At 47.9% G+C, this 14,085-nt stretch overlaps 1 protein-coding gene across 1 annotated transcript; it reads left to right on the top strand.

The window, feature by feature from the left end:
• Positions 1-13,546: 13,546 nt before the first annotated feature.
• Positions 13,547-13,753, top strand: SMIM45 (small integral membrane protein 45). The gene has a single exon (XM_060113193.1). The coding sequence runs from the start codon at positions 13,547-13,549 to the stop codon at positions 13,751-13,753; it is 207 nt and encodes a 68-aa protein (XP_059969176.1).
• The last annotated feature ends 332 nt before the right edge of the window (positions 13,754-14,085 follow it).

Raw genomic sequence — 14,085 nt, 5'->3', positions numbered from 1 at the left:
AGTGTGATGGAGGAGTAGGACTGTGATCTCACAGTGTGTTCATTACTGTGACATCTGGGAGAAAAGAGGCATACTTCCTGTCTAACCTAAATTCTTCTCACTGAGAACCAAACTAGTTATACCTTGCTTAGAAAGAGCAGGAAGTACATGGCTTCAGGGAGCCCCTGCCCCAGCACAGATGGTGCTTTGATTCCCCATGGCACGGGGCATGGAGGGGACTCCCTGACAGTCAGGTAATAGTAAGTACTAGGAAAATAAAGGTGGGCTAGGGGATAGAACGTGATGGGTAGGAGGAGGTACTTTAGGTCAGGGGAGGCCTATCTAAGAAGGTGATGTTTGGGCAGATGTCTGCATGCGGTGAGAGAGGAGCCAATTAAATATAGTGAAAGGGGGTTCCCTGGTGGCACAGTGGTTGAGAGTCCACCTGCCGATGCAGGGGACACGGGTTCGTGCCCCGGTCTGGGAGGATCCCACATGCCGCAGAGCGGCTGGGCCCGTGAGCCATGGCCGCTGAGCCTGTGCGTCTGGAGCCTGTGCTCCGCAACGGGAGAGGCCACAACAGTGAGAGGCCCGCGTACCGAAAAAAAAAAAAAAATATATATATATATATATATATTTTTTATATATATATATATATATAGTGAAGAAGGGAGGGTGGGAGGAGACACAAGAGGGAGGGGTTATGGGGATATATGTATACATATAGCTGATTCACTTTGTTATACAGCAGACACTAACACACCATTGTAAAGCAATTATACTCCAATAAAGATGTTAAAAAAACAATAAAATGGAAAAAAATAAAAATGCTAAATAAATAAATAAATATAGTGAAGAAGAGGATTCAGGAAGAAGGAGCAGCAAGTAATAAGAGCCCGAGTGGGGACAGATACACCAGAAGTACAACTACATGTGGAACAACTCCTACAGAACACCTACTGTACGCTGGCAGAAGACCTCAGACCTCCCAAAAGGCAAGAAACTCCCCACGTACCTGGGTAGGGCAAAGCGGAGAGATTCCCGCACAGAGGATCGGTGCCGACCGGCACTCACCAGCCCGAGAGGCTTGTCTGCTCTCCCGCCGGGGCGGGCGGCGCTGGGAGCTGAGGCTCGGGCTTCAGTTGGAGCGCAGGGAGATGACTGGGGTTGGCGGCGTGAACACAGCCTGAAGGGGCTAATGCGCCACAGCTAGCCGGGAGGGAGTCCGGGAAAAAGTTTGGACCTGCCGAAGAGGCAAGAGACTTTTTCTTCCCTCTTTGTTTCCTGGTGCGCGAGGAGAGGGAATCAAGAGCGCTGCTTGGAGGAGCTCCAGAGATGGGCGCGAGCCGCGGCTGAAAGCGCGGACCCTAGAGACGGGCGTGGGACGCTGGGGCTGCTGCCGCCGCCGCGAGGCCTGTGTGCGAGCGCAGGTCACTGTCCACGCCCCCCTTCCGGGGAGCCTGTGAAGCCCGTCACTGCCGGGGTCCCGGGATCCAGGGACGGGTTCCCTGAGAGAACGCACGGCGCGCCTTGGGCTGGTGCAACGTCACGCCGGCCTCTGCCGCTGCAGGCTCCACCCACACTCCGTGCCCCTCCCTGCCCCCCGGCCTGAGTGAGCCAGAGTCCCCGAAGAGGCTGCTCCTTTAACCCTGTCCTGTCTGAGCGAAGAACAGACGCCCTCCGGCGACCTACACGGAGAGGTGGGGCCAAATTCAAAGCTGAGACCTGGGAGCTGTGAGAACAAAGAAGAGAAAGGGAAATCTCTCCCAGCAGCCTCAGAAGCAGCGGATTAAAGCTCCACAATCAACTTGATGTACCCTGCATCTGTGGAATATGTGAATAGACAACGAATCATCCCAAATTGAGGAGCCAGGAGTCAGTGCTGTGCCTCCGAGGTGGGAGAGCCAACTTCAGGACACTGGTCCACAAGAGACCTCCCAGCTCCACATAGTATCAAACGGCGAAAATCTTCCAGAGATCTCCATCTCAACACCAGCACCCAGCTTCACTCAACGACCAGCAAGCTACAGTGCAGGACACCCTATGCCAAACAACTAGCAAGACAGGAACACAATGCCACCCATTAGCAGAGAGGCTGCCTAAAATCATAAAAAGTCCACAGACACCCCAAAATACACCACCAGACGTGGACCTGTCCACCAGAAAGACAAGATCCAGCCTCATCCACCAGAACACAGGCACTAGTCCCCTCCACCAGGAAGCCTACACAACCCACTGAACCAACCTTAGCCACTGGGGACAGACACCAAAAACAACGGGAACTACAAACCTGCAGCCTGCAAAAAGGAGACCCCAAACACAGTAAGATAAGCAAAATGAGAAGACAGAAAAACACACAGCAGGAGAAGGAGCAAGATAAAAACCCACCAGACCTAATAAATGAAGAGGAAATAGTCAGTCTACCTGAAAAAGAATTCAGAATAATAATAGTAAAGATGATCCAAGATTCTATTTCCAAGATCCATAATCTTGGAAATAAAATAGACAAAATGCAAGAAACAGTTAACAAGGACCTAGAAGAACTAAAGATGAATCAAGCATCGATTAAAAACACAATGAATGAAATGAAAAATACTCTAGATGGGATCAATAGCAGAATAACTGAGGCAGAAGAATGGATAAGTGAGGTGGAAGATAAAATAGTGGAAATAACTGCTTCAGAGCAAAATAAAGAAAAAAGAATGAAAAGAACAGAGGACAGTCTCAGAGACCTCTGGGACAACATTAAACACACCAACATTCGAATTATAGGGGTTCCAGAAGAAGAAGAGAAAAAGAAAGGGACTGAGAAAATATTTGAAGAGATTATAGTTGAAAACTTCCCTAATATAGGAATTACTTAATCAAGTCCAGGAGGCACAGAGAGTCCCATACAGAATAAATCCAAGGAGAAATACACCAAGACACATATTAATCAAACTGTCAAAAATTAAACACAAAGAAATCATATTAAAAGCAGCAAGGGAAAAACAACAAATAACACACAAGGGAATCCCCATCAGGTTAACAGCTGATCTCTCAGCAGAAACTCTACAAGCCAGAAGGGAGTGGCAGGACATAATTAAAGTGATGAAGGAGAAAAACCTGCAACCAAGACTACTCTACCCAGCAAGGATCTCATTCAGATTTGATGGAGAAATTAAAACCTTTACAGACAAGCAAAAGCTGAGGGAGTTCAGCACCACCAAACCAACTTTACAACAAATGCTAAAGGAACTTCTCTAGGCAAGAAACACAACAGAAGGAAAATACCTACAATAATGAACCCAAAACGATTAAGGAAATGGGAATAGGAACATACATATCAATAATTACCTTAAATGTAAATGGACTAAATGCTCCCACCAAAAGACACAGATTGGCTGAATGGATACAAAAACAAGACCCATATATATGCTGTCTACAAGAGACCCACTTCAGACCTAGAGACACATACAGATTGAAAGTAAGGGGATGGAAAAAGATATTCCATGCAAATGGAAATCAAAAGAAAGCTGGAGTAGCAATTCTTATATCAGACAAAATAGACTTTAAAATAAAGACTATTAGAAGAGACAAAGAAGGACACTACATAATGATAAAGGGACCGATCCAAGAAGAAGATATAACAATTGTAAATATTTATGCACCCAACATAGGAGCACCTCAATACATAAGGCAAATACTAACAGCCATAAAAGGGGAAATTGACAGTAACACACTCATAGTAGGGGACTTTAACACCCCACTTTCACCAATGGACAGATCATCCAAAATGAAAATAAATAAGGAAACACAAGCTTTAAATGATACATTAAACATGATGGATTTAATTGATATTTATAGGACATTCCATCCAAAAACAACAGAATACACATTTTTCTCAAGTGCTCATGGAACATTCTCCAGGATAGATCATATCTTGGGTCACAAATCAAGCCTTGATAAATTTAAGAAAATTGAAATTGTATCAAGTATCTTTTCCGACCACAATGCTATGAGACTAGATATCAATTACAGGAAAAGATCTGTAAAAAATACAAACACATGGAGGCTAAACAATACACTACTCAATAACGAAGTGATCACTGAAGAAATCAAAGAGGAAATAAAAAAATACCTAGAAACAAATGACAATGGAGACACGATGACCCAAAACCTATGGGACGCAGCAAAAGCAGTTCTAAGGGGGAAGTTTATAGCAATACAATCCCACCTTAAGAAACAGGAAACATCTCAAGTAAACAACCTGACCCTGCACCTAAAGCAATTAGAGAAAGAAGAACAAAAAACCCCCAAAGTTAGCAGAAGGAAAGAAATCATAAAGATCAGATCAGAAATAAATGAAAAAGAAATGAAGGAAACGATAGCAAAGTTCAATAAAATTAAAAGCTGGTTCTCTGAGAAGATAAACAAAATTGATAAACCATTAGCCAGACTCATCAAGAAAAAAAGGGAGAAGACTCGGGCTTCCCTGGTGGCGCAGTGGTTGAGAGTCTGCCTGCCGATGCAGGGGACACGGGTTCGTGCCCCGGTCCGGGAAGATCCCACATGCCACGGAGCAGCTGGGTCTGTGAGCCATGGCCCTTGAGCCTGCGTGTCTGGAGCCTGTGCTCCGCAACGGGAGAGGCCACAACAGTGAGAGGCCCACGTACCACCAAAAAAAAAAAAAAGGGAGAAGACTCAAATCAATAGAATTAGAAATGAAAAAGGAGAAGTAACAACTGACACTGCAGAAATACAAAAGATCATGAGAGATCACTACAAGAAACTCTATGCCAATAAAATGGACAACCTGGAAGAAATGGACAAATTCTTAGAAATGCACAACCTGCCAAGACTGAATCAGGAAGAAATAGAAAATATGAATAGACCAATCACAAGCACTGAAATTGAAACTGTGATTTAAAATCTTCCAACAAACAAAAGCCCAGGACCAGATGGCTTCACAGGCGAATTCTATCGAACATTTAGAGAAGAGCTAACACCTATCCTTCTCAAACTCTTCCAAAATATAGTAGAGGGAGGAGCACTCCCAAACTCATTCTACGAGGCCACCATCACCTTGATACCAAAACCAGGCAAGGATGTCACAAAGAAAGAAAACTACAGGCCAATATCACTGATGAACATAGATGCAAAAATCCTCAACAAAATACTAGCAAACAGAATCCAACAGCACATTAAAAGGATCATACACCATGATCAAGTGGGGTTTATTCCAGGAATGCAAGGATTCTTCAATATATGCAAATCAATCAACGTGATACACCATATTAACAAATTGAAGAAGAAAAACCATATGATCATCTCAATAGATACAGAGAAAGCTTTCGACAAAATTCAACACCCATTTATGATAAAAACCCTGCAGAAAGTAGGCATAGAGGGAACTTTCCTCAACATAATAAAAGCCATATATGACAAACCCACAGCCAACATCGTCCTCAATGGTGAAAAACTGAAACCATTTCCACTAAGATCAGGAACAAGACAAGGCTGCCCACTCTCACCACTCTTATTCAACTTAGTTTTGGAAGTTTTAGCCACAGCAATCAGAGAAGAAAAGGAAATAAAAGGAATCCAAATTGGAAAAGAAGAAGTAAAGCTGTCACTGTTTGCAGATGACATGATACTATACATAGAGAATCCTAAAGATGCTACCAGAAAACTACTAGAGCTAATCAATGAATTTGGTAAAGTAGCAGGATACAAAATTAATGCACAGAAATCTCTGGCATTCTTGTACACTAATGATGAAAAATCTGAAAGTGAAATCAAGGAAACACTCCCATTTACCATTGCAACAAAAAGAATAAAATATCTAGGAATAAACCTACCTAAGGAGACAAAAGACCTGTATGCAGAAAATTATAAGACACTGATGAAAGAAATTAAAGATGATACAAATAGATGGAGAGATATACCATGCTCCTGGATTGGAAGAATCAATATTGTGAAAATGACTCTACTACCCAAAGCAATCTACAGATTCAATGCAATCCCTATCAAACTACCACTGGCATTTTTCACAGAACTAGAACAAAAAATTTCAAAATTTGTTTGGAAAAACAAAAGACCCCGAATAGCCAAAGCAATCTTGAGAATGAAAAATGGAGCTGGAGGAATCAGGCTCCCTGACTTCAGACTATACTACAAAGCTACAGTAATCAAGACAGTGTGGTACTGGCACAAAAACAGAAAGATAGATCAATGGAACAGGATAAAGCCCAGAGATAAACCCACGCACATATGGTCAACTTATCTTTGCTAAAGGAGGCAGGAATGTACAGTGGAGAAAGGACAGCCTCTTCAATAAGTGGTGCTGGGAAAACTAGACAGGGACATGTAAAAGTATGAGATTAGATCATTCCCTAACACCATACACAAAAATAAGCTCAAAATGGATTAAAGACCTAAATGTAAGGCCAGACACTATCAAACTCTTAGAGGAAAACATAGGCAGAACACTCTATAACATAAATCACAGCAAGATCCTTTTGGACCCACCTCTTAGAGAAATGGAAATAAAAACAAAGATAAACAAATGGGACCTAATGAAACTTCAAAGCTTTTGCACAGCAAAGGAAACCATAAACAAGACCAAAAAAGAACCCTCAGAATGGGAGAAAATATTTGCAAATGAAGCAACTGACAAAGGATTAATCTCCAAAATTTATAAGCAGCTCATGCAGCTCAATAGCAAAAAAACAAACAACCCAATCCAAAAATGGGCAGAAGACTTAAATAGGCATTTCTCCAAAGAAGATATACAGACTGCCAACAAACACATGAAAGAATGCTCAACATCATTAATCATTAGAGAAATGCAAATCAAAACTACAATGAGATATCATCTCACACCAGTCAGAATGGCCATCATCAAGAAATGTAGAAACAATAAATGCTGGAGAGGGTGTGGAAAAAAGGGAACACTCTTGCACTGCTGGTGGGAATGTGAATTGGTACAGCCACTATGGGGAACAGTATGGAGGTTCCTTAAAAAACTACAAATAGAACTACCATATGACCCAGCAATCCCACTACTAGACATATACCCTGAGAAAACCATAATTCAAAAAGAGACATGTACCAAAATGTTCATTGCAGCTCTATTCACAATAGCCTGGAGATGGAAACAACCTAAGTGTCCATCATCAGATAAATGGATAAAGAAGATGTGGCACATATATACAATGGAATATTACTCAGCCATAAAAAGAAACGAAACTGAGCTATTTGTAATGAGGTGGATAGACCTAGAGTCTGTCATACAGAGTGAAGTAACTCAGAAAGAGAAAGACAAATACCGTATGCTAACACATATATATGGAATTTAAGGGAAAAAAAATGTCATGAAGAACCTAGGGGTAAAACAGGAATAAAGACACAGACCTACTTGAGAATGGACTTGAGGATATGGGGAGGGGGAAGGGTAAGCTGTGACAAAGCGAAAGAGAGGCATGGACATATATACAGTACCAAACGTAAGGTAGATAGCTAGTGGGAAGCAGCCGCATAGCACAGGGAGATCAGCTCGGTGCTTTGTGACTGCCTGGAGGGATGGGATAGGGAGGGTGAGAGGGAGGGAGATGCAAGAGGGAAGGGATGGGGGAACAGATGTATATGTATGACTGATTCACTTTGTTATAAAGCAGAAACTAATAAAAAGAAAAAAGAAAAAGAAAAAGCAACAGTAGACACACTAAAAAAAAAAAAAAAAAAAAAAGACCCCGAGTGGGGAGCATTCCTGACACTTCTGAGAAGCAGCAAGGAGGCCAGTGGCTGAAGCAGGTGGGGTGAGGAGTGCAGGAGATGAAGCTAGAGAGGTGATGGAGGGCCAGGTGACTGAGGCCCTTAGAGAGTCAAGGAAAGACCTTGGACCCTGCTCAGCACAGTCCAGGAGGGGCTGAGCTGAGGCCCATTCAATCAACCTGTGCTGAGTGCCTGCCTTGGGCCAGGCCTGGTGCTGGACACTGTGACCCAGGCACAGAGGTCTCAGTGGTGGACGGACAGATAACAACCACCGAAGGCAGCACAGTGGGTGACAGCCAGCACGGGAAGCAGCTGGAGCCCAGATGAAGGTGCATTAAGGCTCCCTGGGGGGCCCCCATTACACTTTGCTGGGGAGGTGACTGTTGGCTGAGGGGTCAGGTGAGTTGGTGCTTGTCCCATAGGTAGTGCAATAGAAAATAGTTGAGTGTAAGACCCATACTGTGATGAAGTGTAGAGATTGGCAGGAAGCCCAGACCCAGGCCTGGAGGTTCTTGTATCATCAACACCCAGAACTTGCAGGGCCATCAGAGACCCTCTGGGCCAGTGTTTTTCAGACTGACTTCTGCAAAACCCTGGGGAGATGCCTCAGGGGCACCGTGAGGGGCAGGGGAGAAGCTGAGTACGTTGGGCCCAGAAACCCCACCCCACCATTTAGCAGAAGCAGCTCTGGCTTCATCTCTATTACATATTGAGCTTCCCATAAACCTTTTTGTGAATAAAGAATCACGTGGCTAAAACAATATCTAAGGGCTGCTGATCACTTTTTAAAATAAATTTATTTATTTATTTTTGGCTGCGTTGGGTCTTCGTTGCTGCGTGAGGGCTTTCTCTAGTTGCAGCGAGTGGGGGCTATTCTTCATTGTGCTGCGCGGGCTTCTCATTGCGGTGGCTTCCCTTGTTGCGGAGCACAGGCTCTAGTCGCGCGGGCTTCAGTAGTTGTGGCACGTGGGCCCAGTAGTTGTGGTTCGAGGGCTCTAGAGCATAGGCTCAGTAGTTGTGGCGCACGGGCTTAGTTGCTCCACGGCATGTGGGATCTTCCAGGACCAGGGATCGAACCCGTGTCCCCTGCACTGACAGGCAGATTCTTAACCACTGCGCCACCAGGGAAGTCCCCTGTTTATCACTTTTAAAAACAGATTTATTAAGGTGTAATTGACACATAATAAGCTACACATATTTAAGGTGTACAATTTGGTAAGTTTTGATATAAATATACACCCAGGAAGCCACCACCACAATCAATTTATAATGAACGTATCCATTACCTCCAAAAGTTTCTCTGTGCCCCTTTCATCCTCCCCCACCTCCTCTCTGCCCTCCCACTCCAAACTGTTCAACGGCACTTTGCCAGCTTTGCTCATCATAGTTCAATACTGGAAATGCCCCAACTGTCCTTCAGTGGTGAACAGATAAGCTGTGGTACATTGGTAAGGCAACATTGTCAGTGCAGAGAAAAGCACTGTGCTAAGCAACAGAAGTCAGACACAAAGGAGCATATACCATAAGATTCCATTTATGTGAATTGCAAATACAGGAAAAACTAATCTATGGTGACAGAAATCAGATCAGTGGGTGCCTTTGGAAGGCGGTAATGACTGGCAAGAGACAGGAGGGAACTGTATGGGATGATGAAAATATCCTAGACATGGTCTGGGTGGCAGCTGCAAAGGTGCATACACAGGTAAACATTCATCACTTAAGGTTTGTATTTTACTGTATGTACCTTAGATCTTAATAAAAATCTCTCTGGAAACTCAAACTCACTCCCCTTGGCCCACATATGCTGGAGAGGACACTCCCAGGACTCCCAGATGGTCCCACAGATGGCAGGGTGTCTGTGGGGTGGGAGACCCAGAGACCCAAAGCCATTTTACCCATAGCCTTTGCCACCTGCCCGTCCTCGGTTTCTGGGAATGGACTCCCCAGGGAGATGGTTCCTTGAAGGCTCTTCCCCACCCTGTGGGCCTCTGGGGCTACTCTCTCCTCCTGCGACGATAACCACTGCTGTTTATGGAATGCTCACTGGGCCTCTGAAACTTTGCAAACACTCTGTCTCTAGCATAGGAGGGAGGACCCAGGCTTGGGAGGTGGACCCTCACCTCCAGCCCACCCCCGCACACGTCCTGGCTTTGTCACTGAGAAGCTGAGTGACCTTGAAGAAGGAGAGGGTAAGCAGCTTCATGTCTCTGAGACGAAGCTGCCTCAACCCCAAAGTGGGCTTCAACAACTAACCAGCTGGAGGACCAGATGAAGTGATGCGGGGCCCAGTCCTGGCCTGGTGGGGAGGGCTCCATGGCCGGGAGCCACGACTATATCAGGCTGTATCCCAGCCAGGGGGCCTCCGGGGCTGGTGAGGCAGAACCAGGAGGGCAGCCCCTGCGAGCGCGCCTGCAGCCCAGGCTAGGGCTCCGACCCTGGCACTGAGACTCTTGCCATGTGACCTTGGATGACCAATAAATGATTTAACATAAATATATAAAGCACTGAAAGTAGTGTCTGGCGTATGGTAAATGCTACATTGGACCAATGTGTCCAGAATCTCAGTCTTGGTTCTTCCGTCTATAACACATGACCCTCATTGGCTCTACTGGTCATTGCTTCTGTGTCCTACCCACGTGTCAGGGACCCAAATCTCTCCCTACCCTCAAATGGCAAGTCTCCAAATCCTCCTAGTTATCTTGGTAGGGGCCACTTCCTCTCTAGGTCTAGTAGCCGTGGGGTCCAGCAGCCTGCTGGGTGGCTCCCACTTGTCCCGAATTTATCCAACCCTGCTCTGCCTGTCACCTCTGTACCATGTGCACAGTGCAAGGGATCCTGAAGAGAAGGCTGGTTGCCAGGGCAACAGAGGATAAAGCCCTTGCTCTGCCAGGCTGCTGATTGGCTAAGGCAGGTCCCACCTCCCGCTATCCTGAGGGTGGGGGGCAGAGAGAAGGGTCTCCAATGGGCAGGGAGAGGTACAGGCTGCCGGAGCTAGCCCAGGACTGCCCCCTCCTGGCCCAGTCGGAGCCCCTGGGTCTGAGAAACTCTGTCTCCCGTAGGGGGCGTTGGCCTCGCCCTTTCTCTGCTTCCAGCACCCGGGGCGGCTGCAGATGGCAGCATCTCTGGGAACAGCAGCTGCGACTGAGTCCATGGGCCGACGCTGAGCTGCTTAGGCCGAGGCTGTGCGCTCAGCCCGGAGCCCCCGGAACAGGCATCTGCAGGGCATGAGGTGGGTCTGCGGGCACGGGGGTCGGGGTGGAGGATTGAGTGGTGCTTGGGAGGCAGGGAGAGGGGCTCTGCAACCCTCACACTGTCCTGGATGGGACTTTAGCTGGAATGGGGGCTAGAAAATTCCTTATAGATCATCTGATAGCCCCTGCCCCCATCCCGTCACTGTGCAGGGAACCCTGGAAGTTCAGAGAGGGTGAGGAGGGGCCCAAGGTCACACAGAAGGCCAGTGAATGTTTTGCTTCAGCTAAGCCAGTCCTCTGAGAAGCCAGGAGAAGGTCTGGGATCCTCAGTTGCCCCAGAATGCCTGGGATTTTGTTCACAGGGCTGGAGAGGTTGGGAGACCCTGAACACTGCTCCGCAGGCCCACAGCATTGCAGCTGAAATGGCTTCTGCTCTGCCCAAGTCCCCCATTCTCGTGTTTAAGCTCAGAGGAGGCTGGGGTCCTGGGTGGGGCCAGGGGAGGGGGCACGAATCACTTGGCCTCAGTCAGGCTAGTTTGGAGCAGCCTTTCTGCTTGTAGGTCCCCTTCTCCACCTCCCCCGAAACCCAGGCCACACCAACCAATTCTTAACCCTCTCTTTGGCTCTACAGAAGGGCAGATGGTTAGGAAGACACTGCCCTAACCCTGACTTTGGGTCATTAGCACACTCTTCATTTTATTTCTCCATGAGGAGAATAGGGCACCTTGAGACACTGTGTTTCAGAACAGCCAGTGGGGACCCTGGAAGGCAGGGGAGGGGCTCTGGGTGGATGCAGGACTGGGAAGCAGCATCTCTCCCTCCCCTGGGGTCACAGCCCACCTCGTAGACCCACCTGGCAGTAGAGGGACAAGAGGAGCTGGAGCTTGGAGACAGAGGTCTGAAAAGCTGGAGCTTCTCTTCAGCCTGCCCTGGAGGTCATTCCATCCATCCCTTTTCTCCCCTCCCTAGAAGACAAGGTGGGCCTTTGCTCATTTCATTCCATTCAGGTATTTTCCCCATCAAACCTCAGGACATCACTGGTGGGTTGGAGTCCAGCTCTGTCACTTCTCAATTGGGCAACTCAGGGCAAGTTAGTGAACTTCTCTGGGCCTCAGTTTCTTCATCTGTAAAATGTGGACAGTAACACCTACCCCATAGGCCTTTTGTAAGGTCTGTCACTGCATTCTGACTGTGGTCTCCCTGCCTGACAGGCAGAAGTGGGGCTTCTCACCTTACCCCTTTCTCACTCCTCAGGAAGGGTCTGAGGGTGGGTTAAATAGGCCCTGATTTATTCCATTTCTGGAAGAGATAACCTGTGGTGTGGCTTTTGAAGTATGTATAGGAGTTTGCCACATGAACATGAATGCAAAGGACATTCCAAGGAAAATGAAAGCATATGCAAAGATGTAGACTGTATAACATGCAGATGCACATAGGTGATTGACAAGTGGTTCCCTGTGATGGCACATAGTGTGGGAGATGAGGCTGGCAAGGTTGGCAGAGAGCAGATGTGGGCATCTTTGAGCCATTCTAAAGAGTCTGGGTGTATGTAAAACTTGTGAAGCACCTTAAACCTGCTAGCTTCCACTTTCCTGCTTTCCCTACCTCTGGTACACTGGAAATAACAATAGCTGGTATTCACTGAGTGCCGATTCTGCACCAAGCAGCATGATGCTAAATGCTCCTTAGGCATTGTCTCGTTAAACATTCACAGAGACCCTAAGAAGTGGGTCCTACTTCTATGCCCATTTCCCAGATAAGGAAACTGAGGCCCAGAGACTAAGAACAAACTACTATGTAGCACTTGGTAAGCGCCAGGCACTGGTTCTGAGCATTTTACGTAAATTAACTCTTTTAACAGTCACAACAGCCCTATGACCTAGATACTGTTTTCACTCCCATTTTACGGATGTGAAAACCAATGTCCAAGTCTTTTGGGGCTGGCACCTGTTTCCATACTCTTCTAATTATAAAATGAGGCATGGGCCTGAATTCGGGAGCCTGTGCAGAGCCTGTTGATATCAACCAGGTCCCCTAGGGATGGGCGGTTGTTCACCATGCTTTCACTAAGCCACACCTAGCCAGGATGCACGGGTGGCTGGGGACCCACTCATCTGTGAGGGGCCTAGCAAGTGGCAGCCTCTGCAAATGCACAGTCAGAGCCGGGAGGGGCAGCTCAGAGGAGGCATGGCCCAAGCTGTCCTTTACTGAGTGCTCTGAGGGGTCAGTCACCTCACTGAATCCCCACAAGGCTCTGTTAGCGTACCCTTCTGCAGGGGACAATGCTGAGGCCCAGAGAGGTTAAGCAACTTGCCTGAGGGCACACATACTGTTGAGGGACTAAGCCAGGGCCAGCCCTCAGCTATAAGCTTCCTTGTAGAAGGGCGAGTAGGAGCTGGGTGGGCCCCTGTGGTCGGGGCAGCTGTGTGCTTGGTCAGGGGGCCGGGGCTGCTGAGTCACTGCCCTTCACCCTCCAGGGTCTCCGTCTTCCCAGCCGTAAGGTGAAGCTCTGACCTCCTGGCTCTGCGAAGCTTGCGGGTCCCCCTCTGGGAGGGTGGGTGGGATAAGCAGCCTCTCTGCTGGTTCTCACCGACCGTGTCTCAGCAGCCAAGGCCTCCGCGATGCCGCACTTCCTGGACTGGTTCGTGCCTGTTTACCTGTTCATCTCTGTCCTCATCCTGGTGGGCTTCGGCGCCTGCATCTACTACTTCGAGCCCGGTTTGCAGGAAGCGCACAAGTGGCGCATGCAGCGCCCCCTGGTGGACCGTGACCTCCGCAAGACACTGATGGTTCGCGACAACCTGGCCTTCGGGGGCCCCGAGGTCTGAGTTGACCGGCTCTCTTGGCGGTGGGGGGCGGGCACCGGGTGCCCTCTCCCGTCCCGCCCGGCCTGGAGACCCCGGGCCAGAGGGAGGAGAACCCCTGGTCCTCCAGGCTCTCCCTCGCAGCCTGGCTCCTCCCAGGAGGAGGGACTCTGGGAGGACCCTGGCTGTGGGGAAATGGGGCACCTGGTTGCCTTGAGATGTCGCTGCTGATGGCCCAGGGCTTGCTCTCCAGGTTAAGCCAGCTTATCCCACACCTGCCCTCCCTAGCTCCGGGGATGCCCCATGGCCCCCCAGTGCCTTTATGCTGCCCAGCACTCCTGCCCCTCCACCCGGTG

The sequence above is a fragment of the Mesoplodon densirostris genome, chromosome 11 (assembly GCF_025265405.1).
Source record: "Mesoplodon densirostris isolate mMesDen1 chromosome 11, mMesDen1 primary haplotype, whole genome shotgun sequence".
Taxonomy (NCBI): Eukaryota; Metazoa; Chordata; class Mammalia; order Artiodactyla; family Ziphiidae; genus Mesoplodon; species Mesoplodon densirostris.
This window is presented reverse-complemented; position numbering and strand designations above follow the sequence as displayed.